Here is a 27,211-nt window from a genome sequence, read left to right as displayed (position 1 = left end):
TCTAAGTTAGCCGAAACAAAATGTGAGTGGAAGTGATACAAGATTATCGCACCATTATTTCGTTCTCATTTTTTTCTCTGAGGTAAATTGAGTATAACTCATTGAAGACCTATGTACGTATAATATTCTGTACATAGACTTTGGGCGCGGTTTACTCTGTTTTTTTCATAGATGGGTTAATGTCTGTTAGATTACTTACGGTATTTATTGTTAAGACGACTAAAATATTTTGAGGTGTAATGGTATAAATTAGGTTTATAATTATTGGATTTAGGATTAAAGTGGTAGCAAACTTTAGTATTTGGGTACATGGAGTGTTTAATGTTTTTAAAGAGGAGTTAAACCTAGGACTAAAGGGACATTCCAGGCACCAAAACAACTTCAAATTCACCAACTTCATGGCACTGGAAAAAGGTAAGTCTTGTATTAATTTGTATTGCACATGGGGGGCACTATAGCCTTAGGAAAACAGATTTGTATTCCTAAAGTTAGTGTTTCTTTAAAGGAACACACCCACACCCATAAAAATATCATCTCAAGTTTTCAAACTGTCCTTAAATGGGAGGGAGCCAGTACACTCCTAGCACAATAATCATTAAAGTGTGCTGTAGTGGTGTCAAAATAAAAATCCTACACCTGCTTACACATGTCAGGCAGTTTCTAAGCAGGTGTATGCAACCTTCGTCACTCTAGATTTGCCAGCATTATGGATGTAAGAGCATAAAGGGAGATGTAGTCCATGACATCCGGAGTGCTGAAAGTTGCCTACCCCTGCTATAGGGGTTCTGGGGTGAAATCAATCAAATGTTTAATGTCAGTATGTAAAGTATGCTGTTGCCATACTCTGTGCACCAATGCTTCTAGAAGATTAGATACTACACTACTCTCGCTCATGCACTGTAGGGTCTATAGCAGATGCCAACTTGATCATCCATAGATGAGTGTGCATGCGCTTTGAGCTGCCAGATACCTGTTTCCATCACCCATCACTTGTGATGGTTAAGCATAAGGGCATGTTTGAAAATGTTCCCTTTGTCACATTTCACAAAATAAATAAGTAAATAAAAACCCTTCTGACAGTGTTTTTTTTTTTTTACAAAAGTGAGAATTCAGTAAAATAATAGGGGTCCAGGCACTCCTTGGTTCAAGACAGCCACTTTATTGAGAACCACAACAGCAACGTTTCGACCCCAAAAGGTCTTTGTCAAGCTGAGAATTCAAACTGAATTTCAAATTCAAGTTAAGAACAGCTAAAAAAAAAAGCTCAGTTCCAGATAGTCTTTTTTTTACCCTACGTTTGCCAATCATGTTGAATTCTTAATTTAGTGAATATTCATTTCACCCATTGTACAGCGCTATGGAATTTGATGGCGCTATATAAATAATAAAATAATAATGTACAGTTGTAGAATGCCTGGACTTTGAATATCCCCATACAGTCGTCACTGTCAAAAAAATATCATTACAACTTAAAAAAACAAACAAACACTGATGGGCTCCTTTCAGCTGGTAAAGCATCAGATACTTCCTCACAACCTGCTTATTAAACGCTGTCAGCCCTGTCCTCTAAGTAACATACTCTGTCAGTACAGCTGGTGCCATAACCAGCCCTGAGAGCTACTTCTAATCACTGTGTCTACAGCTAAAGCGGTCACTTCCTGGTCTTGTCATTTTGTTCGTTGACAATTAAGCTTTGTCATACAGAGGGACAAGGAGTTCCGGGGTCAGTGCGTGCGCTCGGCGTCGGCGCGCTTGCGCGGTGTTCGAGCGCGGTGACGTCAGCGCTTGTTGTTGTTTGGCGCGGGGAAGATGGAGGCGGATGGTGGGGTCTCCGCGCAGCTCCTGAGGGAATTCACCTCCATTACCGGTAAGAGGCGGGCGGGGCAGCGCTACCGGGAAGGGTGCCAAGCAATACACAGCCGGTTTGTGGCACTGGTTACTGATTAAACCGGACAGGAGGGGGTCCAGGCTGTGCTAGGGGGGATAGGATGGTCTGCCATAGGCTATATGTATTACAGTGAGGTGTCACCCTACTGCAGGGTATCAGTACCAGGCCAGCCAGCTAACCCTGGGATATGGGACCCTACTGCAGGGTATTAGTACCAGGCCAGCTAGCTAACCCTGGGATATGGGACCCTACTGCAGGGTATTAGTACCAGGCCAGCTAGCTAACCATGGGATATGGGACCCTACTGCAGGGTATTAGTACCAGGCCCGCTAGCTAACCATGGGATATGGGACCCTACTGCAGGGTATTAGTACCAGGCCAGCTAGCTAACCCTGGGATATGGGACCCTACTGCAGGGTATTAGAACCAGGCCAGCCAGCTAACCCTGGGATATGGGACCCTACTGCAGGGTATTGGTACCAGGCCAGCCAGCTAACCCTGGGATATGGGACCCTACTGCAGGGTATTAGTACCAGGCCAGCTAGCTAACCCTGGGATATGGGACCCTATTGCAGGGTATTAGTACCAGGCCAGCTAGCTAACCATGGGATATGGGACCCTACTGCAGGGTATTAGTACCAGGCCAGCTAGCTAACCCTGGGATATGGGACCCTACTGCAGGGTATTAGTACCAGGCCAGCCAGCTAACCCTGGGATATGGGACCCTACTGCAGGGTATTAGTACCAGGCCAGCTAGCTAACCCTGGGATATGGGACCCTACTGCAGGGTATTAGTACCAGGCCAGCTAGCTAACCCTGGGATATGGGACCCTACTGCAGGGTATTAGTACCAGGCCAGCTAGCTAACCATGGGATATGGGACCCTGCTGCAGGGTATTAGTACCAGGCCCGCTAGCTAACCATGGGATATGGGACCCTACTGCAGGGTATTAGTACCAGGCCAGCTAGCTAACCCTGGGATATGGGACCCTACTGCAGGGTATTAGTACCAGGCCAGCCAGCTAACCCTGGGATATGGGACCCTATTGCAGGGTATTAGTACCAGGCCAGCTAGCTAACCATGGGATATGGGACCCTACTGCAGGGTATTAGTACCAGGCCAGCTAGCTAACCCTGGGATATGGGACCCTACTGCAGGGTATTAGTACCAGGCCAGCTAGCTAGCTAACCATGGGATATGGGACCCTACTGCAGGGTATTAGTACCAGGCCAACTAGCTAACCCTGGGATATGGGACCCTACTGCAGGGTATTAGTACCAGGCCAGCTAGCTAGCTAACCATGGGATATGGGACCGACTGCAGGGTATTAGTACCAGGCCAGCTAGCTAACCGTGGGATATGGGACCCTACTGCAGGGTATTAGTACCAGGCCAGCTAGCTAACCCTGGGATATGGGACCCTACTGCAGGGTATTAGTACCAGGCCAGCTAGCTAACCCTGGGATATGGGACCCTACTGCAGGGTATTAGTACCAGGCCAGCTAGCTAACCATGGGATATGGGACCCTACTGCAGGGTATTAGTACCAGGCCAGCCAGCTAACCCTGGGATATGGGACCCTACTGCAGGGTATTAGTACCAGGCCAGCTAGCTAACCCTGGGATATGGGACCTTACTGCAGGGTATTAGTACCAGGCCAGCTAGCTAACCATGGAATATGGGACCCTACTGCAGGGTATTAGTACCAGGCCAGCTAGCTAACCATGGGACATGAGACCTTACTGCAGGGTATTAGTACAAGGCCAGCTAGCTAACCATGGGACCTGCCTTTATAATGGGATATTCTAAATGGATTGGGATATTCTAAACGGATTGGGATATTCTAAATGGATTGGGATATTCTAAATGGATTGGGATATTCTAAATGGAACGGGATATTCTAAATGGAATGGGATATTCTAAATGGAATGGGATATTCTAAATGGAACGGGATATTCTAAATGGAACGGGATATTCTAAATGGAACGGGATATTCTAAATGGAACGGGATATTCTAAATGGAACGGGATATTCTAAATGGAACGGGATATTCTAAATGGAACGGGATATTCTAAATGGAACGGGATATTCTAAATGGAACGGGATATTCACATGCACATGACTTGTAAAAGGGTATTCATGCTGGTGTAATGTATTGTTGAAAACACTTTTTAAGTTATCCTGTAACCCACAGTGGTAAAATACCCAACTTCATACATAACCCATTTTCTTTTTATGCTTCTATTTAAACCAGCTGCTGGGGGATTTTGTGTAGAAAAGTACATTCGTTTTAGCTATCAAAGGCATAAATTCAAATAACACTCAAGATTGGATTGGAAATGCTCTTTTATTGTACTCTGTTTGGAAAATGCAATAAAATGTGCAAAGCAATAATATCAATCATATAAAATATTTGAGCTTCCTTTTATAACTTTTGGTTTTGTATAAATTTCTGGGAGCTGTAATGCGGTTGTTTGCTTTCAGATGTAGACAGCTAATCGGGGATTTTAGATCTAGAACAGGATTTAAAAAGAAATAGCTTTTAGGAGAAAGGAAAATTATACTTACGAGAAAAAAAAACAAGATAGAGAAATAGAAGGGGCAGAGCGTGACTGCAGTGGCAACAGGATGTGTTGCCAGAAAGGAGCTCATACACCCATGAATAATTCCTGGAAAACTGCTCTTAGCCTTCACTCCAAGGCAGGCACCATCAGCCTAGATCCTTTAATTGAGTGGCTGGTTTGAGAGCACGTCTTGCGGTTCTTGGTAGCAGACATTCTTCTTTTGGCTGGTGCAATAGAATGTAGAGGCGGACGATCTCCTGGCCCAGGCTAGCTGGCCAAGGCAGACATTGACAGTTGCCATGGTGCGCTGCTAACCTCCCCGTTCCTCGGACCATTGGTGGTGAATATGGTACCCACTCTGGGGGCTTCACAGGGACAGATAGTAGCGCTGCTGGTACTACCTAGATGGCAGGTGCCATATGTACCCTTGCACAAAGCAGAGGCCCACTACTCTACCTTACCTTAATGCAATATTCCAAGTTTTCTGGCAGATACTGAACTTGTGAGTCTACCTTGCCACATCCAACGCTGACCAGTAAAACCCATTGCTTGACGAAAGCTCCAAAGGCGGAGGAGACCGCATTGTTACACCTTAAGAAAGGTGGAGACCTGGCCTTCATCGGCCCTGGACATACGAAAGGCAAGCTTGGGGACTCTGCAGCGGGATGGACTGCAGAGGGGAAGCTGCCTGGCTTCTTTACCAGAAACAGTGACACCGGGTCTGAAGACCTGTGCCTCACCTCTGGGGTGGTATACTCACTTTTTTTTTTTTAAAGCACCTGAGCATGGTTACTTATACTATATCTACACTCCACTAAGCTCTGTTCAATCACTGCAGGATTGGGACTTTTGCAAATTAATGCTTTCTTCTGTTTTTTTAGTTATATGTGTGCATAATCTGCAGCTTACTTAAATTTGTTTTGGAGCTAATCCTATATTTTTTTGAAGTCCGATTTTATTATTTTCATAACACTGCGCACTTACTATGAATGCCATGCCAATGCTATACTAGATCTGTTATTGAAACTCTTGCTAATGATGTTGTGGCATCACAGGCTTGTTTTTTACTCATAGGCACAACAAGATAGACATAGATACCCCATTATAACTAACTGTACCTTAACCTACACATAGTACAAAATCAAATGTGTTCGTGCCTGGAGTACCATTATTTAAAAAAACAAAAAAAAAAAAACAATAATAAAAAAATAAAATTGTGGGTAGTTTAAAAATTAGTTCAAATCCAGACTTGATAAAGACTAGCTGTCAGTTCTCTAATACTGACAGCTCTGCATTTCCACACACCAGTAACCATTATGGGAGCACTTAGTGGAGTGAGGAATGCTCAGGAGGTAAGCATAAAACACTTACTTCTTGAGCTCCCCAAATGTGTGTGTGTGTGTGTGTGTGTGTGTGCGCGCCACTATTGTTCCATAATGCTCTGAGCTTGCTCATGCCTGTCTGGGCATCTACTGATTAATTGTAGTTTAAAATGCATTTGTGCTCAGGTTTTGTTTGTTTTTTTTGGTGTAATTTGTCAGGGTGGATACAAATCCAATGATTTAAAAAAAAAAAAAAATCTGAATATTTTTTTTTATTTAAATCTGATTTTTTTTTTTTTTTTATTATATAAATAAAATGCCTTTTGAGGAAAATATATCACCATCCAAAGGTTATAACATATGTTTGCAGTGCTCATTTGCTGCACCTCTTAGCCAAAGACTTAAGTGTTCCAGAAATAAAGACTAATGCTGTTGAAATTGCTAAATACTTCTGTGACAATCATTTTGCTGCAGCAGCTCTGAAAAGGATGGGTGGAACCAAGCTAACGCTCCCATAAGATGTTAGATGGAACTCTGTGGTGGGCTGTTTTGAGCAGTATATCAAGAACTGGACTATTCTGATGAGTTTGTGAACAAAATTGAGATAAAATAGACAGCACTGTCACGGCCAAAATCCTCAACATTGGGCTTAAGAGAAATGTTGAACATATGCTGAGCATCCTGAAACCCATCTCTGAAGCTTTAAACAAAATACAGAAAACATGCTGTTTTATTGCTGATGCTGTTTAAATTTGGAAGGAACTGAGTGAACACTTAAAAACAGAACTACACATGGACAGAATTAAATTACAAGCATTAAAAAAATGAATGGGACAAGTACTGTTCAACTCATGTTTTGGCAAATATTGTCAATATCCAGTACCAGGGTCAAAACTTAAGTGCTGAGGAAGAGGAGTTAGCTATGACATGGGTATCCAGCAATCATCCAGCTGTAATGCCAACTATAATAAACTTCAAAGCTAAGGGGGAACCATTCAAGAAATGTTTGCTGAAGATATTTTAAAGAAAGTCACACCAGTGAACTGGTTGAAGTCACTTAAGCACTTGGATTTAGAGACTGTCCAAGTAATGATTTCACTTTTAACAGCAGTAGCTTCTTCTGCAGGCTTTGAAAGGATATTATCTTCCTTTGGACTCATTCATTCTAAATTGAGAAATCGTTTGGGACCCGATTAAAGCAGGAAAGCTTGTTTTTCTTTTCCAGATTATGAACGAAGATGACGAGTGAGCTACAGAGGACAGTATTTAATTTTTTCATGTGTAGGCTGGGCTGACAGTCTAAGTTTCTTAAAATATATATATATATATATATATATATATATATATATATATATATATATATATATTGTTTAGCCAAATTAGTTAACAAACATGGATGTTTGTTTAAGCAAATAACATATGCTGTAATGTTATTGTTTCAGTTGAATAAATCTGTTTAAATTGTTATTAAGGTAATGATTATTGTTCTCCTTCCTAAGTACAACAGAAAAGTTGTCCAAATATGAATGATTAACCTATTAAACTGGGGATAAAAAAAACTAATCTCAAAAGTTGTTGTTCTAAAAATCTTCATCTACTTGCATTAAAGTTATACCAGCAAGAATTAGTCTTTATGTAGAAAACTCTGATTTAAATCAAGCCTTACTGACTAGTAATTTAAATTGTGATTTTAAATCAGTTTGATTTAAATCAAATCCACCCTGTAATTTGTGCATTCGTCCAAATCGCACCAGGAGAACGTTTAAATGAATGCTCTAGGCACCAAAACAACTTTTTTGCTTAAAGAAGCAGTTTTGGTGTATAGGTCATGCCCCTGCAGTGTCACTGCTCAATTCTCTGCCTTTTTGTTTCAGTTGCCCAAGCTACAACTCTCCCTACTGTGACTCACACACAGCCAGGTTTCATTTTCATTTAGATCTTGCAGTGCTATGTGTTTATTTAGTACTGTATGTGTTTACTTGGTTTTTATCTGCTGATCTGGTAACTGAAGTTTAAATACACACAGGGCTCAGGCAGCCTCCAGACTATTAACAGAACAGGTGATAAGATATTCTATATTAAATACACTACACAATAAAGTTTAACAATTAGATCTGTTTACAGGAAGCGTGCAGGGAGGCAGTGTAAGCCACAGGCAGGGTAGGTGTTTCTAGGGCTGCATAAAAGCAAGGAACAATATTGTATTAGGAATGCAACATTATATTCCTAAAAACTATAGTGTTCCTCTGCCCTTGCGCCCTTCCCCGGTACTCAAAGGGTTAACTATATCTTTAAACACTCACATTATTCCAGCGTCTAGGTCCCATGGTGCTGTCTTTGCCGCCTCCGATGTCATTGCGAGGGGAAAACTAAACCACATTCACGGCATGCACCGCACACAAATTAGGTCTTACCCATAGGAATGCATTGAATTAATGCTTTTCTGCTGGGATTTAGAGGACGCTGTATGTCCTTATGCAAAGACTGAGGATGTTCAAGGTAGTTTCACAGAGGCATTTCCGACTGTTTCAAAGAAAACATTGCAGTTTCTCTAAAACTGCAATGTTTTCAGCTGTAGGTTTAAGGGGACAGGGCCAGTGCACCAGACCACTTAAATTAAATGACTTGGCATGGGTGCCTATAGTGTCCCTTTAACTTCTAAATGGCAAAGAATTTACATTTAATATATATATATATTGGCATAAAACCAGTGTGTGTATGTATATATGTATATATGTATATATGTATATATACACACACACATCACTTCACTAGCAGTCACCTAAAAAATATTTGTAATATTACTCTCAAGTATTGAAAGGAAGTAGATTTATTTTTTTAATTAAGTATATGTAAATTTACCTCATCCCATCTCTTTAGTGTATGACTGGATCCTTCAGCCATATACATGCAGCTTTGTTCAGACATTGTTTGAAAACACATGATCTATGATCTTCATTGCTGCTGTGCAGTGAGTAAAGCAGTGAAGACCATAGAGACTTATGCCTCGTTTCCACTGAGCGGATCGGTTCGGGTTGGTACAGTTTGGAAGGTTTAGAATGGACCAGCCCATTCTGGTGAGCGTTTCCACTGCAAGTCAGGCCTTTAGGGCCATGCGGGGTTTAGAAAAAATGCTCTTCCTGTCCACCAATCAATTGATTGTATAGTAGTTCCGCCCTAACCGAACCGTTCCATTTTCTATGGCCCTACATCTGAAGCAGGACCCTGAATGGATTGGTACGGTTCGCTTGTATGGACCACTTTAATAATGGAAACACCCAAAATAGCGAACCGTACCGAACTGAACCGATACGCTCAGTGGAAACGAGGCATAATTGTTGGTTTTACAACGCTCTACGACTATTTGTGCATGTATATGGCTAAAGGATCCTATCCTATGCTAAAGGTAGAGATTATTTTTTATCTGTACACATATCCTTAAAGGGACACTAAGCACCAAAACAACTTTAGATTGATGAAGCAGTTTTGGTGTATATATCATGCTTATGCAGTCTCACTACTCTATTCTCTGACATTTAGGCGTTAAACCACTTTGTTTCTACAGCCCTAGTCAAACCTCACTGCATTTAAAGGGAAACTATAGAGCCAAAAAAAACAAACTTTTTTTCCCTGGTACTAAAGCTTCCCCCTTTGTCAAAGCCCTTCCCCCGTGGTGCAGTAGTTCTGTCACTTACCTGGGTCCAGCGCCGATGTCCTTTTGGCACTGGTTCAGCTCCGTCTGTGTTTCTCCCCCACTGATGTCCACCGGCGGGGGAGACCTAATGCTGGTGATGCTGGAAGTCCTCATGCATAGTGTGAGGACGTCCAGCGTCGTTTAGACGACCAAAAGTCTTCTAAGCGTCCGGAAGTCCCTATGGTGGCTGTCTGGTACTCCACTAGAGGTGGAGTTAACCCTAGCAGGTAATTATTGCAGTTTATAAAAACTGCAATAATTACATGCTCAGGGTTAAGAGTGATGGTAGTTTGCACCCACAACACTTCAATGGGCTTAAAGGAGCACTATAGGGTCAGGAACACAAACATGTTAAAACCACCATCTAGCCATCCTGAGCCCCTCATGCCTCCCTAAATATAGAAATCTTACTGTATTCAAGTCTGAAGCTGCTGGCTCTGTTCCGGTTTCCTTTAGACCTGCACACCACTGCATGCTGACATCAGCAGAAGTGGTATCCTGATCCAATCACAATGCTTTTCCATAGGATTTTCTGAGACTGACAAAGAGGCAGATCAGGGGTAGAGCCAGCACAATTCAAACACAGCCCTGGCCAATCAGCATCTCCTCATAGAGATGAAATGAATCTCTATGAGGAAAGTTCAGTGTCTGCATGCAGAGGGAGTAGACACTGAATGTTTGGATGCATTTTAGGCAGCCATGACCCAAGAAGGATCTCTAACAGCTATCTGAGGAGTGGCCAGTGAAGTTATCACTAGGCTGTAATGTAAACACTGCATTTTCTCTGAAAAGACAGTGTTTACAGCAAAAAGCCTGAATGTAATGATGCTACTCACCAGAACAAATACAATAAGCTGTAGTTGTTCTGGTGACTATAGTGTCCCTTTTAAGTGGTCTGGGTGCCTACAGTGTACCTTCAACTTCCCCAGTGTTTCTAAATACTTCATGTAAAGTAATATCTGATTTTTAAACTTCCTTTATTGCACAGTCTGTTTGAAGGGACAATCTAGACACTTAAAGCAATTTAGCTTGTGTGAAGTGTGTCCCATTTTTTTCATATTTGAAAAAGTGCAGATTTCAATAGAAATTTACACTAGAATAAACTATACTGGTTAAACACCCCTGGACTTTCAAGGAGAAAACCGGTCCTGTTACTTCCTGGCTCGGTTACCTTAGTTGCACTGAACTCAAGAGATGGCAATTGCCTTGCAAAGACTTCTCATTAAGCTACATTGGGAAGTGTGTGATTGGACACCCACAGAAAGTCTGGGCTGGGTTAGCAGGGGAGGGTTTGCAGAGGCCACAGGCAAGAAATCTGCACTTTTGCAAGCTATTTTATATAGAACTCCAATTAAACATGCATAATTAAATGCATGTATGATTTCATTTAGGGTATATCTACTATAACGTGTTTTTATTTATTTTGTATCTAGGAATGTGGAGTCTCCCTTTAGATCCATTTTTTTTCTTGCCCTGATCATAGCCTAATGTAATGTTGTAATGTTTCACACTGGACTTATATGGTTACTGTCATTGCTTTTATTTTTTACTTTTTGTAGGTGCCAGTGAAAATGTGGGCAAGCACATGTTGGAAGCATGTAATCACAACTTAGAAATGGCTGTTACAATGTTCCTGGATGGAGGTAGTATAGCAGAGGAACCCAGTACTAGCTCAGCTGGAGCTTCTTCAGCTCATCCTCCACCTCCTGCAGAGTAAGCAAATGTATTAACTTTACTGCTATTAGTCTAAAATCCAGTTCTATTACATACAATTAAAATCCTTTTTTTTTTTTTAAATACATTTGTTACTTTTGGAATGATTGCTAATTAGTGTTGTGCATACCTGTTGTGAATTTTATTGGACCATTTCCCTTTATTTAAAAAATCACTCCAGGCTGAAAATTTGCAGTTTTGTTAATGTGGGAACATAAAAGCATTTAGAAAATTTGCACAACAAATGTTTTAAATATCTTTTTATTTATTAATTATTTTTTTCACCCCACTTTTTCACTGACAAATTGCACTTAGCAGGTTGTCATAGATTTCAGTTTAAAACATCAACTAGCTTCTGGTTTAAATGACCTTTTAGCATGAAGTGCATGTTTCTCTAAGAGAATCCTTTATTTCATGCTGTCAACACATCTAAACTATGATGACTTGTGTTTTTCAATGTTATCTATACTAACCGGAATGGAGATTTGTATTAAAATCACATTTGCCCATACAGGGTTAAATGGCTCTCCAATAACATGTGCACTCACATCCCTGAGCTTTAAAAAAAATCTATTTAGTAGGGGTATACAGGGTAATTTGCTGTCTAATGCTAACCTGCATTTTAGTTTGCAATTAAAGGACCACTCTAGGCACCCAGACCACTTCAGCTTAATGAAGTGGTCTGGGTGCCAGGTCCAGCTAGGGTTAACTAATTTTTTTTATAAACATAGCAGTTTCAGAGAAACTGCTATGTTTATCAATTAGTTAAGCCTTCCCCTTTTTCCTCTAGTGGCTGTCTCACTGACAGCCGCTAGAGGCGCTTGCGTGATTCTCACTGTGAAAATCACAGTGAGAGCACGCAAGCGTCCATAGGAAAGCATTATGAATGCTTTCCTATGCGACCGGCTGAATGCGCGCGCAGCTCTTGCCGCGCGTGCGCATTCAGCCGACGGGGAGGAACGGAGGCGGAGAGGAGGAGGAGAGCTCTCCGCCCAGCGCTGGAAAAAGGTAAGTTTTAACCCTTTTCCCCTTTCCAGAGCCGGGCGGGAGGGGGTCCCTGAGGGTGAGGGCACCCTCAGGGCACTCTAGTGCCAGGAAAACGAGTATGCTTTCCTGGCACTAGAGTGGTCCTTTAATATAATAGTCCTATGTACAATGTGTGTATGTATGTATATACACCCACATACACAGCTTTTTTTATACCTTGAGTTTTCTGTCAATTGATGTTTTGGTTTTGTTTTTTGTGTGTGCTTGTGTTTATAGAGATGATGTTAGAGCACCAATTCCACAGAAACAAGAAATCCTTGTGGAGCCTGAAATGTTTGGTGGTGAGCAAGCTCTTGTTAAAATTAACAAAATTATTTTTACAATATAAATGTGAAATGAAAGCAAATGTGGAAGAATAGCAAAAGCATCAGTAAACACTCATCTACTCTCCACTAGTACATACTTGTAATTAAATAATATTGTCTGATATATTAAAGTTTATTTGTGTGTCACTGTTCTCATAATTACTTTAACTCTATTGGCATAAAACCAGTATAACCCTGCAGTAGGTGCATGTCTAATGCTGTGATTTGGTAAAGGACAATATTCTCTTTGGGTAAATAAAAAAAAATGTTTTTAAAAAATTGGTGATTTGGTATAATGTGCATTGACATGAAAACAATGTGTAGTATGAAGTAATGAATCACATCTACTCTTACATACAATAAGGCAGACATTTTTGAAAAAAGTTAAACTTAACTTATCTTGACTGGTTTACTAGAAAAATAAAATGCATGCGAACTAACTGCTTTTACTCATTTAATTAATGTAGCTCAGAATATTGCATTTGCATGCCCATTATAAAGACTGGTAGCAGAAGGAGCATATATTATGAATGTAATTAGTTTGTCTAGTGTGTGTGTGTGTGTGTGTGTGTGTGTGTGTGTGTATAATATATATATATATATATATATATATATATATATGCGTCCAGGTGAATCCAACTATCTCGGGTACCAAACCAAGACTCCAGGGACTTAACCCCAATATAGTTTATGAAAAAAGGAAAGAAAATAGATACATGTAATGACCCCACCAAAGTGACATAAAACAATGTATCACCTGTACATATGTATAGTCATATCACTATCATGGATACATAGATAAAAGTATACAAAATACCTAATGTCAGATTATCTAGTATATATCAAGAAGATCTGGTAAAGATAATAGTGAAAAAATAAATAAAAATATTATAATAATTATAATTGTATTATTTATTCACTATTGTCTTACCAGATCTTCTTGATATATACTAGATAATCTGACGTTAGGTATTTTGCATACTTTTATCTATGTATCCATGATAGTGATATGACTATACATATGTACAGGTGATACATCGTTTTATGGCCCTTTGGTGTCATTACACGTATCTATTTTCTTTCCTTTGTGTGTGTGTGTGTGTGTGTGTGTGTGTGTGTGTGTGTGTATGTATATATATCTCTATCTCCCTTAAAGTACAAAGAAAAATCTTTGTTATTAATAATATTGATTTTGGTTTTCTCTTAAGCGCCTAAAAGACGGCGGCCGGCCCGCTCAATATTTGATGGCTTCCGGGATTTCCAGACGGAGACCAGTAAGTATCTGTGTATTGATTATTTAATCCTCTCCCCAACTCTTATTTAAATAAAAAGTTCTAACCATAGTATGCTGGCCAAATAAAACACTCATAGGTCATTCAGGAACTGGATTTGCTTTATTCCAAGAAGCAGTAGGAATAGAAACATGTAAAGGAGTCCGGGACACTGTCCATTGATAGAGGAATTCCTACTCTTCTGTTTTGATGACATCAGACCCATGAATTGTTTTAATGTTAAGTACAGCAGTAGTGTCTTCACTCCACTCCTCCCTGACTGTAGGAGTGGCATCATCCACTGAAACTTCCTGTATTGTTTAAAAGCAAAGGAGTGAACTTACTTTTTCAGCAACATTACATGCATTAAATCTGTGACTAGTGGCTTTTGGCAGATACATTTGTTCCTTTATAGGTGGTAACTAAATCATAACTAGATTATGAATAAGTGTGAGGCTTTATGGACTTTAAAAAAGTTGAAATAAAAACATTTGGGCATTTAATTCTCTGCATCTATTCTTTGTCTTCCTCTTTTCACTGGTTTGGAATTTCAGTGAAATCCCAACACAGTCAATGTATGGGAGTATTTTCATAATTTTTTAGGGGGACAGATACACTTTAAACGGGTAGTGTCACACCCCAGGATGTTTGATACTATGTTTACTCTCTATATTTATTTGATGCATTATCAAATTATCAAAACAAAATTAAAGGACCACTCCACACCACAAAAGCAAGCTGAAGTGCTTTATAGGTGTGGAGTAACCCAGTTTATAAAAGTGCTGGTTTCTATATTAAGTATGGGAACACCCTACTGGCTGTCAAACAGCCAGGGAGGATTCATTCATACTTCCGTTAGGACCACTGAGCTAGCGGAAGTGGCAGGCATGCTCTACTTGAGCGTGCTTACCTCTCCCTCACAGACCAGACATGTGCGCGTGCACATGAACACCAAGTTAGAGGCTTGTTAATAAGAAGTCTGATTATTTCCCTGTGAAAATCTTTTCCTGGGAGAAGAGGAAGGCCTGCCAAAAAGAGGAGGGCTTGCTAATGCTGAAGTTCATGAGATCTGCAGCCTTTGCAAGCTCTTTTAAGATATACCCCCCGTGAATACATGCATGAAAAATTCTGGGTTGAGATATAATTTGCTAAAGCCTAGTTACAAATTGTAAAAGAAGTCAATACAAATCACCTATAAAATATTTCAATTGGCATGTGATGTTTGTTTGTTCTGTGGTGTAATTTCGATGACCACAGAACAAAGCGACCATTCATATTTAGGAACTCTGAAGACATGATACTCCATGCCTTTTTTTTTGTTGTTGTTGTTGCTGTTATTGAATGTTTTTAAGTTACTAGAACAAATTATCTAATATTTAAAATTTGTATCAGAACTTGTAGTAAGCAAATATCTTCTCCTTTTATCCAGTAGTTTTCTTACTCCTTACTCATTTTGTGGTATCTGAAATTGTCTTTTGACTTGATAATAAGACTTGGTCACTGGAGTAGGATTGAACAATTTTTACTATCATCTTTTTATCTTCTACTTACGTAATTATGCTTCTTTTTTTCTTTCTCTCCTTTGGGGCGCCGCAGTCCGTCAGGAACAGGAGCTGCGTAATGGTGGGACAGTGGATAAGAAGCTTACCACACTAGCTGACCTTTTCCGACCACCAATAGACCTTATGCATAAAGGCAGCTTTGAAACCGTAAGTAGCAAAAGTTATTTAATGACTCTGGGTCTTATTTGTCAAAGTATATCGTTATGTTTTACACTAGTGCATTTATGACTTTCCTCTATTGGCTCAGGCCAGAAATGTATCTATCTGTCAAAAGAAAGATTACATCAAGCTTTATAGTTTGTCCCCAGGTCACAGTCCACTATTGCTGTCCAGACTTCAATGTATTTGTACAGATAATAACGAAAATTCCACATTATCTTGGTATCAACATAGGCCACATTTACAATTATTTATATAGCACCACCAACATATTTTGCTGCAATGTACAGTAAGACAAATTTAAATTTAAGAAAACTTGTACAACATACAGGAACAATAGGTGAAGGGAACCCTGCTCAAACAAGCTCCCAATCTAAACCTCTCTCTGAATTCCCAAAGAACACTACACCTCAATCATTTTACAGTAAGCTGTTGTAGCTATGGTGCTTAGTGCCCCATAACATATTAGGTAAAAAATCTAATTTGAGCCAATTCATTTCAATTAACAACTTCCATATATATCATAGTGACATTTTTAAGTGTCCTCAACCTTAATTGAGTTTAATTATCTTTTTATAGTCTAGTTAGAAAAATATAAACATTAACTGTACTCTTCACTTACAGGCCAAAGAGTGTGGCCAGTTAAAGAACAAGTGGCTTATGATTAACATCCAGAATGTGCAAGATTTTGCATGTCAATGCTTAAACAGAGACATCTGGAGCAATGAGTCTGTGAAAACACTTATTAGAGAACATTTCATCTTCTGGCAGGTAAGTGGCCTCCTCAAAAACATTTCATGCTTTTTTCTGATGTCTTTTGAAAGATTGATCCGATACAAGATAATTTTTTTTTTCTTCTTTTTTGAAGCTCAACAGCATAATCTGTAGGTATCCTGCAACATCCCAGATCTAATTTTGTTAAATGTAACTGATGTTCGTATTTGTCTTTATTCTAAAATACAACTATTTACTGTCCACATCTGTGTATAGTGTATTTTTTTTTCTTTCATCACCATTTCATTCTACTGTGAACATGCCTTTTATTTATATAATACAATAAAATGGAAATAAGTTCTCTCTATCTAATCAAAAAAGCTGCTAATCACCAACGAAGAGTTCCCTTAACTGTGTGTGAAACAAATCAAGACCGATAAAAACAATTGGGTGAACATCGCTGGGTATACAGGTTACGTACGTAGATGAAAAAAATTTAAATCCAAAGATGTATATCTTAAAAATCAAAAAGACACATTAATAGTGCAATATATAATAACCGTGGTGTGGATATTTTTATAGTGCCAAAGGAAGAATCACACTTTATAGAGCTATATAAGCTTTATTTTTGGAGCCTGGACTGAATAATCCCTGTCTATGGATTTCTTTGTGGGTACCAGCACAGTATTGCTTTCACATAGATGGAGTTCATTATATGTAAAAGAAGAGAATAAACCCAGTGGTATAATATGTAAGTAAACAGTGGGTGAAGAAAGGATAAACCTACTTACATCAACTAGAGCAATGACCTTCTCTAGTGTGTGGGGCTTTAGGTGGAACAATCCCCACCTAGGGATACATGTGGACTCAGAACTGCAGCAAAGCAGTCTGGATGTGAGGTACAAAAGATGGCTGGGTATATATATTTAGATAAAATAGTACTTTATTCATGTAAATACAAAATAAAATATAAGTGATAAAAAAAAAACCTACTAAATAAAAAACAGTCCTATAGTATAGTCCTCACTTGATGTATTTCGCCACAGCTTTGTCAAAAGGGAATGCTTCCTGTTCGTGGGTCCCTGTAGTTTATGTAGTCTCCAGATGATTTCATTTCATTCCGGTGTGATTTACGGCTATTTCCGGCTTCTGTCAGTGTTTTCAACGTCATTTCCGGTTCCTATATATAATAATGTCAAAACAAGGTTTTCAAATTGCCCACTAGAGGGCATCAACAAGGAAGTGATTTCCAGATCTGCTTTGATTTAAAAGGACACTATATAGTCACCAGAACAACTACAGCTTAATATTGTGGTTCTGGTGTCTATTGCCTGTCCCTGCAGGCTTTGCAATGTAAGCACTGCCTTTTCAGATAAACTGCAGAGTTTACATTACTGCCTAGTAACACCTCTAGTGGCAGTCACTCAGACAGCCAATAGATGTGCTTCTGAGTCCAGTGTTGCACAGTGTGCAGTACTGACACTCAGTGTCTCCAGACTCTGCTTGGAGACACTGAGCACTCCCCATAGGTAGGTATGCATTGATTTAATGTGCTATAAGCTCAAATACATCAACACCTTTATTCAAAAGAGATATGAGCCATTAATTCATAAGAGGTAGAAGATCCAGCACAATAAAACACAGTAATTAAATTAACCCATTGTGTTCACTGCAAATCAGTAGGCTATAATGAATGAAACAATTCTTTTGGTCCTTTCTTTAATTCATGAGTTGGAACCATTAACCTACCACAATTTCTTTAGCAATGGTTGCAAGCGATCCTCCAGGGTAGATTCGTACCACCAGTATATTCAAGAATAATATAACTAATGCATTAGAAAAAAAAAAGTGTTTATCTTTTAGATGTTCTGTAAGCATTGGTCCTCTTTACACCTGTTTTTGTAAAGAAGTAAATGAGTACTTACAGCTAGGCCTTTAATGGGAAATTAATCAGTTTTTATTATTGGAAATAGTATTTTTGTTTATTTTAGTCTTTGTATTACTTTCCAATACATACATTTAAAGGAACACTCTACTGACTGCCCAAATGGGCAATTTTTTTTATTAAAAAAAAGTTTTTTTTTTTTTTTTTTTTTACAAGTCGCTGTTTAGTAGATATATCTGCAATGAATACATACATGCCTTTTCGTGCATGTATTCATTGGGGGTGTATCTGAAAACCATTTACAAAATCTGCAGGTCTTATGAACTGCAGCCTTTGCAAGCCTTTCTCTCTTCACAGGGCTATAACCTGTCAGAGGCTGGTCTCCCTCTGTGCATCTGCTGCGTGTGCTCACACATGAGCAGCATACTGATCTAAGGTATGTGAGGAGAGGGTAACGGAAGCGGGAAATACTGCCCGCCGGGGCTATTTGACAGCAGGGGGTGTTTTTATTACTGCTAACAAAGTCACTTGTATAAACTGTCATTACTATGGTATACTCTTTACCTGTAAAGCATTTGAGCAAGCTGAAGAGCTTTATTGGTGTAGATTCCTTTTAAGTTAAAAAAACTAAAAACTCCTTGTCAGTTGACATACTGGCTTACCCTTATTCCACAGCGCTTTACTGTATTACACTTGCTCCTTAAGGGCAGCCATCTTTTGTCTGAAAGCCCACTTACACTATCAAAATCCATGCAGATAGCTGAAATTTAGTGTTCATAAATCCTGATGTTATGTACAGGCATCTGAAATCTGAAAAAACACAGTTACAGCCATTCAAATTGGGCATGGTATTCGGTTGGATAAGTTGGGATTTTACTGAGATTACTCAAAGATGGCCATCCCCATGGTCATTGGCAATAAGAGGTTTTTACATTGCTAATGTATGACTGTATAATCTACACAGAGGTTACATTAGTGCAATATTTTTTTTTTTTTTTTCAGTCACATTAAAATTGAGTGTTCCTTTTAACATGAATGCACAGTGTTTCCCCTGCTCCCCTATAGAAGCCCATGAAAGTTACTCAAACAGGTCTGCACAGTTTGTGTACAGCTGAGGTTTCAGTGCAGCAATTGTCTGATTCAGGGAAGGAACAAACATGGGCTCGGAATGTTTTATTTTTTAATGATTTCAAGACTCTGTGTTTTACTTGCTAGTACATAGGTATGGCAAGGCATGTGGTATAACCTCTGATCAAAGAAATTAGAGGAACTGTTAAATGACTTTATTTGGTTAAAAGGTGATTTACAACAGTGCCTTTCAAACTACACAAATTGGTTTAAATGTCCCATGTGAAAGTGTATCTAATGCTTTCCTATGAGCTTCTGCATCATGTGAAGGAAGACCGCCACTGGAGGTTGGATTTAATCCTTATATGTAAAAATTTGAGTTTCTTAAAAACCAACTTTAAAAAAACTGCAATGTTTTACATTGCAAGGTTGAAAGGACAGGGCCACTTCCTCTTGGGTGACTTTTTTTGCCTTTGTGTAGCGAAAAATTGTGGAAACTCTGAATCTGTTCTTCTGTTGGAGAAAACAACCCATTTTTGATTGATTGGAGATTCATTTGAATCGTTTTGGTTTGCATGTATTTTATCCATGATAAACTGGATGAACCTCAATGACACAAAAATTGCCCAGTCAAGTTATTGCAAAATATAAGAAATAACCAGTAGAGGTAAAAACATGAGCAGTATTAAAAAATAATCCCTTCTCTCCCCACCCCCCCCCCCCCCCCTCTGTTGGTCAGTTGTCACTTGGTCTGTGAATAAAATAAACATTTAGTGGCTGTACCCTACCCATCATATTTTTGTTGCGTCAGTCAGTCATTACCAAATCTACCAAAAAGTGCTTATGCGCTTAGGTAATAAGTTAGTTTATCAGTAACGTAAAAAAAATGAATGTGCAAGTCTCATACTACAAACGTTTAAAGAATAGTTGTTTTTTTTTTCTTTGTTTGTTTTTTTATCAAAACTTTGATTCTGTGACCACTCACCTGACTGCAAACTAATTCTGACCATGGTTAAAAAAAATAGCAGTCACTACTCCATGTTATATATGAGCCATTTTTTGTCCGAATGTATCAGAAGGCAGAGCTTTATACAACGTCTGTCTCTAGTGATGTATCATTGCTTACATGAGAGAAGATCTACAGAGTGTCTCACTGGTACTTGAAGATGAAGCTGAGATGGAAGGACAGAGCGCTTTATATAATTACATCCTACTCGCCACATCCACAGGCCCCACCATTAAAGTGGAAATACCACCTGATGAGGGGAGTTGGTTTGCACTAAATGTGAAAACCCAACAAGTGACAATGTCAATTTATTTTGACACGTGCTGATACAGCTGGCACTTGTAACATTATGATATATACCGGTAGTTAAGGAGGGAGAGGAATAAAAACTGAGCCTTATATTTGTGGGGAAGAGAAGATTTTTGCCTCGATAATTGGTTTTATAATGCATCTGTGCAATCTATGTTGTTACAGGTTTACCATGACAGTGAGGAAGGGCAGAGATATATCCAATTCTACAAATTGTCAGATTTCCCATATGTTTCTATTCTGGATCCTCGTACAGGTAAGTAATTGGACTGTTTCATTAACTGGTTGACTGTTAATGCCATCATCACCTTTTATGTTGACTCTGCCCTTTTGCTGCTTGTGCACAGGACAGAAAATGGTGGAATGGCACCAGCTGGATGTGAATTCCTTTCTGGAACAAGTGACAGGATTTTTAGGGGAACATGGGCAACTTGATGGACTCTCCAGTAGCCCTCCCAAGAAACGATTACGGTCTGTAAGTATTATACAGCTGGTTGGGTTAATAGGTGAAAATGTGTTTAAGGTGTTCTTAAAGTACATAATGTCATTTATAGTAATTTTTTATTAATATATTTATATATATATATAAATACATTTTGACACTTTTTTTTTTTTTTTTTTACACAGATCTTTACTGTGACTAGCTTCCTTTTTTTTTTTTTTTTTTAAGGGACTCCAAGCCATACAATAGACTTTATCCCAATGAAGTTGTCTGCGTGCCATGTCCCTGTCGTTTCTGCAGAATCGGCAATATTTACATTGTAGGGTTTAAATGCCTCTAGTGACTGTCACTCTGCAGCAACTAGAGAAGCTTCCGCAAAAAACAAACTGCAATTTCAATAAATGATCTCATAGAGACCAACTAATTGGCTCAGCAAGGTGCTTTGAGATCATCCTCTAAGGAGGCAGGGATAGTCTGATAGAGAGCAGCATGGCGTTGGATAAGAGATAATTAAAATACATTTTTAACTCTTGTGGGGGGCAGTCATCTAAATGGAGATTTGGACACTTACCTTATCAATGCACTATTCTATTCCTAACACTATTGTGCTACTTCCCTTTTAAAGGGACACAACAGAATGGTGTTTTTATTTATTTTAATTTATTATTGACCGTATATAAAAAATAAAATAAAAAAAATAGCAAAAACTATACTCATGATTAAAGTTCCTGCATAAAACAAAAACAAAACCCACTCTGGCTAAACATAACTTTTTATAGTACTACAGATGCATTGTAATTGCACTGTTCTCTGTAGAGCTACCGAAAAGAAATGTAACAATTTCTATACTACATGTGAGTACATGGAGTGCTCTTTTGAGTTTTCCGCTTTTTTTGTTTGTTTTATTTATGATTTAAAAAAAACTAAAAACTTTTTGAAAGTAAATTTGTGATGTTTAGTTGAGATCTTTGTCTCCCAGGAAAGCCTTATTGATGCAAGCGAAGATAGCCAGCTGGAAGCTGCTATTCGGGCCTCATTGCAGGAGACTCATTTTGACTCATCAGCCAACAAGCGAGCGTCTCGATACGATGAGGAGTCTGATTCAGAGCTGTACTCTGGCAGTGAGGAGTTTATCTCTGTTTGTGGATCTGATCATGAGGACGAGGAGAAACCTTATGGGGAGTCATCTTCTGAGCAAGATATCTGCAACACCAAAGCCAATAAGTCCCCTATTAGAGACACATGCAATAATAGAGATGAAACAGAAAGAATACAATCGGTCGTCGATAAAACAGAAGATGATGTGTCAAACCATCGGTCACCACCACCAGCAGACACAGTTCAGACTGACACATTTCCTGAATCACCTGGCTGTTCAGCTGACAGTACAGATAACCATGGTGAGTTTGACTGCTTTCAACCTGCATACACTCCCTCCCCTCCCCTCCCCCCCCCCCCCTTATGCAAACATTGTGTCCATTTTATACAATGCAGTTCTGGTACAAAGTGCTAAGTGTTGTATAGTTTATTTCTATAGGATTGTTCCAGCTGTAACAATTTGCTTTATACATGCATTTTATTACTATTGCCCATTGTTTGCTTGTGAACTAGATTAGTGGATAAGAATAATTTGCAGCATCCCACAGTCACTGGTTCAACTGAGCCTTTCATCCGAAGTCAATAAACCCAATAAACGTCAAGTCATTTTTATCTTGAAAAGTTGGTTAACGGGATCCTATAGTGTCAGCAAAACAAACTAGTTTTCCTGGCACTATAGGTTTAATAGGTCCCCCCCCCCCCCCTGCAGGGCTGGAGGGGTTAACACCACTTAAGACACTTACCTGAATCCAGCGCTGATGTCCCTCTGCACTGGGTCAGGCTCCACCCACAGTCCTCCCCTGCTGACATCAGCCGGCGGGGGAGACCTAATGCGCACGGACGTCATAACTCCTCATAGGGAAGCATTATTTAATGCTTTCCTGTGGGGAAAATCTGCCATTTTTAATGATGTCACAAAGGGGGCGGGGCCGGCGGCACTGGAAATAAGGTGAGTTTTAGACTTTTATAGCGGTGCTAAGGGGGAGGGGGGGGGGGGCGCAAGCCACCTAAATGGTGGGTTAAACACCATAGAGTCAGAAATACATGTTTGTGTTCCTGACCCTATAGTGATCCTTCAACAGAAAAGGGTCGATTCTGGGATGCTGGCCTTCTACGCAGAGTTGCAAAATAGAAGCCATATCTTGAACTGGACAATAGAAAAACAAATAAGATGGGGAAAAGAACAGACACAGACTGGCAAACAGTGTTATCTACATACTAACCGAAGTTTGAGGTGTTCAATTACAGAAGACGAACACAAGACTGAAGTGCTTGTGGAAGCAGCTTCAGGAAGAAGCCCATCAAACCAATCCAACTTGTGGGAGTTGCTTCAGGAAGCATGGGTTGAAATCTCTTTAGATTACCTCAACAAATTGACAGCTAGAATACCAGTCTGCAAGGCTGTAATTGCTGCACATCGAGGTTTTCTTCATTATTTCTAACCATGTCTAATTATATTTCCTATTCAGACTCATTTCATGAATGTTTTAATGCAAATTAAGGCAATTTCTGAGTGACCTCAAGCTTCTAAATATCAGCTTATTCAGCAGACTTCGATCCGTATTGTGCCATTATAACACGTTTAGTGTTTTAGCTTTCTCTTCTTGAACTCCTAACCAAAACTTTCTGATTGCTGGTTTATGTATGCGCAAAAACAAATATATAGAATTATAAAACAAAAAAAACTTCTGCATGCGTGTTTATTAATTAGATGATCTCTTACCTTTTTATTAGATTTAGGACCAAAAGCTAAATTAATGTTGCGGTATCCAGATGGGAAGAGGGAACAGATTACATTACCAGAAAAAGCCAAATTACTGGTAAGTGACTCTGCAATTTATATTTGTGTTCACTGCTGCCAGAACCACAAACTGATCTGTAAGCACCCGATGCTAGTATGAAATGTCTTGCTTATTTCGTATTTGCAGTATGAGAATCTGTTTAGTATACAGACTTTGTTACTATGGAATTATTCCATCACTGGTCCTTAAGGGGTTAAGTTATGTTTCTCTATTAAATGTGTATTATGATCCTGGGAAAGCATTTACCTTCTACAGATATATATATGTATGTATGTATGTGTATATATATATATATATATGTATATGTGTGTGTGTATGTGTATGTGTATACACACACACACACACACACACACACACGACACATAGTTTTAACACGTTATTCTTTGAAGACAACATTTATTTCATACTCCAACAAACAGTTTTATTTGGAGGAAGAATTGGATTAATTTCTGTTGAAAGCGATACATGTGGCAATAGCTGTTGCAGATAATTTCATCCTTGACTTATATTTCATGTTTTAATGGATTAAACTACTCCTTATTGTGTCTCTCATATTGTTTAGGCTGCTTTGCAGCTGACATACACACCAGTAATGTACTTAGACCTTTATACCCATTTACAATATTTAAAGGATCACTATAGTGCCAGGAAAAAAAAAACATTTTCCTGACACTATAGTGCCCTAAGGGTCCACCTCCCTTGGCGCTAAAGGGGTTAAAACCCCTTCAGCCACTTACCTTAATTCAACGAAAGGCTCCCTCTCCTCCCCTGCTGACGTCCGCTCCCGAGTGGAGTGGAATGCGGGCAAAGGACCGCGCGTGCATTCAAACAGTCCATAGGAATGCATTTCTCAATGCTTTCCTATGGACGTTCTGCACGCTGGATGCGAATTTCGCATCCAGCGTCGCAGATGCGCCTCTAGCGGCTGTCAGGAAGACAGCCACTAGAGGTTGGATTAACCCTGCTATCTAAACATAGCAGTTTCTTTGAAACTGTTTACATCTGAAGGGTTAAAACCTTCATTGAGCTGAAGTGGTCTGGGTGACTATAGTGTCCCTTTAAGTTTAAATTAAATCCAAAAGTGTCCCTTTCTATTAAAAATATTTTATTATTTAAACATAAGCAAAGCACAGAGGAATGCGATTCTAAAGCCACCTTTGATGAGTTAAGTTTTTATGATGCTCTAAAAAATTTTGGGGCATAATTTAGATTGTAATTAAGGTGTCAATGTAGGCAGCATAACCTCACACTCACTGGTTGTGTTGCCTAGGCCAGATAGGAAGTGGTCTCCGAGCATCGCTAAAAGTCCTACTTTGGAAACTTCCTTGTTTGTGCTGGCTAATTAAATGTTTCTTATAGAGAAGCATTGTGGACACAGAGAGCATGAACGTGTTATGGGCGTTTATTCAACAGTGTAGTAAATATATAACGCAAACACATTTTGTTGCCATGAAAATATTTAAAAACTGAACCGTAAGCATGTACTTCAAAAATCAAAATTTAACTCCTAAATGTCAAGGAATCGAGCAATGTGATCAGTGCACCACAATGCTATTACGCTGAAGTGGTTTTGCAGCTTAGACTAACCATTGCATGATTTCAATCGGTATGTGCACAATTCTAGTAACTGCTTTACAATTTAGTATCCCATTTTCATGTTATCCTTAATTTGATAGATTTTACTTGAGCTGCTACAGTGGTCTTTAATAGTACTCTGTTTGGATTTTTAGATATGTCCTGAAATACAGATTTATTTGACCGCTAATACAATGCATTTTCTACAAGACTCAGTTTCAATAATGGGGCTAAAGAAGGGGATGAGTTAAACCCATTGACAAATCTGCATCCTTTCCTTTTCCAATTCTGCAGTTTTAAAAATACATGTTTGAAAAAAAATCATTAATATTCTTGTTTTACTTTCGTTGTACCTTTCTTGCAAAATTCATTAAACAATGCAGCCTTTTGTTTAACATAACATTCAAACTTTAACATTGGAATTTCACTAAATTCCAGTTTATATGTTAACATTACAATAACGTTACAATTTTGTTGAACTATTGCAATTCTTTTTAGTTAATAACTGAAGTCCTCTCTACTCTCTCTTTTTCTCTAGGCTTTGGTCAGACATGTGCAACTTAAAGGGTTCCCCAATGAGCGCTTTGAGTTGCTCACAAACTTCCCACGACGGAAACTGTCACACCTGGACTATGAGGTCACGTTGCAAGAAGCTGGATTGTGTCCACAAGAGACTGTATTTGTGCAGGAAAGGAATTAACATTAACAATTCTCAAATTTTCACAAGTCCATCAGTTATGGCCCACCCAATTGATTTAGGACCCATCATTGCTGCGTATTTGGGGAAAACTTTTCCTGACTGGTCCTTCCACTTCTCTGGCTCATTGTCACAGCACTACAGAGAAAACACTGTGATTCAGATGGAGCCAAACTGTTGTGGTGGAAACATCTCGTCCAACTTTTTGTTTTTTCCTACAGATGTTTTTCCAGGAATTCTTTATCATTGTTATCGTTTTCACTTATTTTTGTATTTTATTATATTCTCTTCCATACCTCATGAAGCAGTGCAGGATATCCCCATAAAAAGAAGGTTCAAGCTCAGATTTAGGGATTTGGGTGATCCATATTCTCTCTCCCCTGCATTGGAAACCGAAGTACAGTCTATGCAGCCGTGAGTCCATATTGCTTATTAAACTTTGTTTCTGAAAACAGAAGGAGGTATATCTGTTGTTTTCCCCCCTCTTTGAACTTCGTTGACTTATTTTTAACTTGCTTGGAACCAAATATTATTTAATACTAAATGTGTTTCTTGGTATTTGTTAGAAAAGCCATTATAATCTTCTATTAACAACTGACCTCTTGTTATATAAGCATTCGGTTAACACAAAACTATCCCAAAGCTTTATGCTTTGCCATGAAGACCTTTCTCTAGACCAAGAATTTTTTTTTTTTTAGACGAGTGGGTCTTAAATTTTAAACTTTATTTTATTTTTTATATGTATTTATTTTTTTTAGCAGGGAATTGTATGTTAGTTTGGCAAACCATTCCTGATTTGCAAAATTAGCTTTATGACCCATGTTACAATTTGAATCCATTAAATAAGTATCAATATTTAAAAATAACAATACATTTAGATTCTCCTTTGCACAAGTAAAACATGCTATTGCAGTCAATAACTTACTACAAACAACGACCTGGAGTCTAATACTGTGTGCCGTGTCTAACTTGTAGGTAGCCAATAATATACAAACAAGACCATTTTAGTGTGCCATCCCAGGAGCTAACAGCCAGTGTCTTGGACAGTAAGAAAAATAACAAACTGCTCTAGAATTCCACGGCAGTGGTT

The 27,211-nt window shown here is 38.9% G+C and overlaps 1 protein-coding gene across 2 annotated transcripts; it reads left to right on the top strand.

Moving 5' to 3' along the window:
* The first annotated feature begins 1,772 nt into the window (after positions 1–1,772).
* On the top strand, positions 1,773–26,578 carry UBXN7 (UBX domain protein 7). 2 transcript variants are annotated; one of them, XM_063442271.1, is made up of 11 exons: positions 1,773–1,867; positions 11,028–11,181; positions 12,445–12,509; positions 13,742–13,807; positions 15,401–15,513; positions 16,150–16,296; positions 20,673–20,763; positions 20,855–20,982; positions 21,929–22,349; positions 23,782–23,867; positions 25,963–26,578. In XM_063442271.1, exons 1-11 carry the CDS (start codon positions 1,810–1,812, stop codon positions 26,122–26,124), a joined length of 1,491 nt encoding a protein of 496 aa, XP_063298341.1. In that variant the 5' UTR covers positions 1,773–1,809; the 3' UTR covers positions 26,125–26,578. The 2 variants fall into 2 exon arrangements, with proteins under 2 accessions (XP_063298341.1, XP_063298343.1); XM_063442273.1 differs by lacking the exon at positions 1,773–1,867 and having other exon boundaries at positions 11,093–11,181; positions 13,742–13,808; positions 15,392–15,513.
* The last annotated feature ends 633 nt before the right edge of the window (positions 26,579–27,211 follow it).

Source organism: Pelobates fuscus, chromosome 2, assembly GCF_036172605.1.
Source record: "Pelobates fuscus isolate aPelFus1 chromosome 2, aPelFus1.pri, whole genome shotgun sequence".
Lineage (NCBI taxonomy): Eukaryota > Metazoa > Chordata > Amphibia > Anura > Pelobatidae > Pelobates > Pelobates fuscus.
Note: the sequence above shows the minus strand (reverse complement) of the source record. Positions and strands in the feature narration are given on the sequence as shown.

Bases quoted from the DNA above. Each gene is read 5' to 3' on its own strand.
- UBXN7 (XM_063442271.1), top strand. From the start codon at position 1,810: ATGGAGGCGGATGGTGGGGTCTCCGCGCAGCTCCTGAGGGAATTCACC. The intron at 12,510-13,741 runs GTGAGCAAGCTC...TTTTCTCTTAAG, and splicing joins GGAGCCTGAAATGTTTGGTG to CGCCTAAAAGACGGCGGCCG. The intron at 20,983-21,928 runs GTAAGTATTATA...TTTGTCTCCCAG, and splicing joins CCAAGAAACGATTACGGTCT to GAAAGCCTTATTGATGCAAG.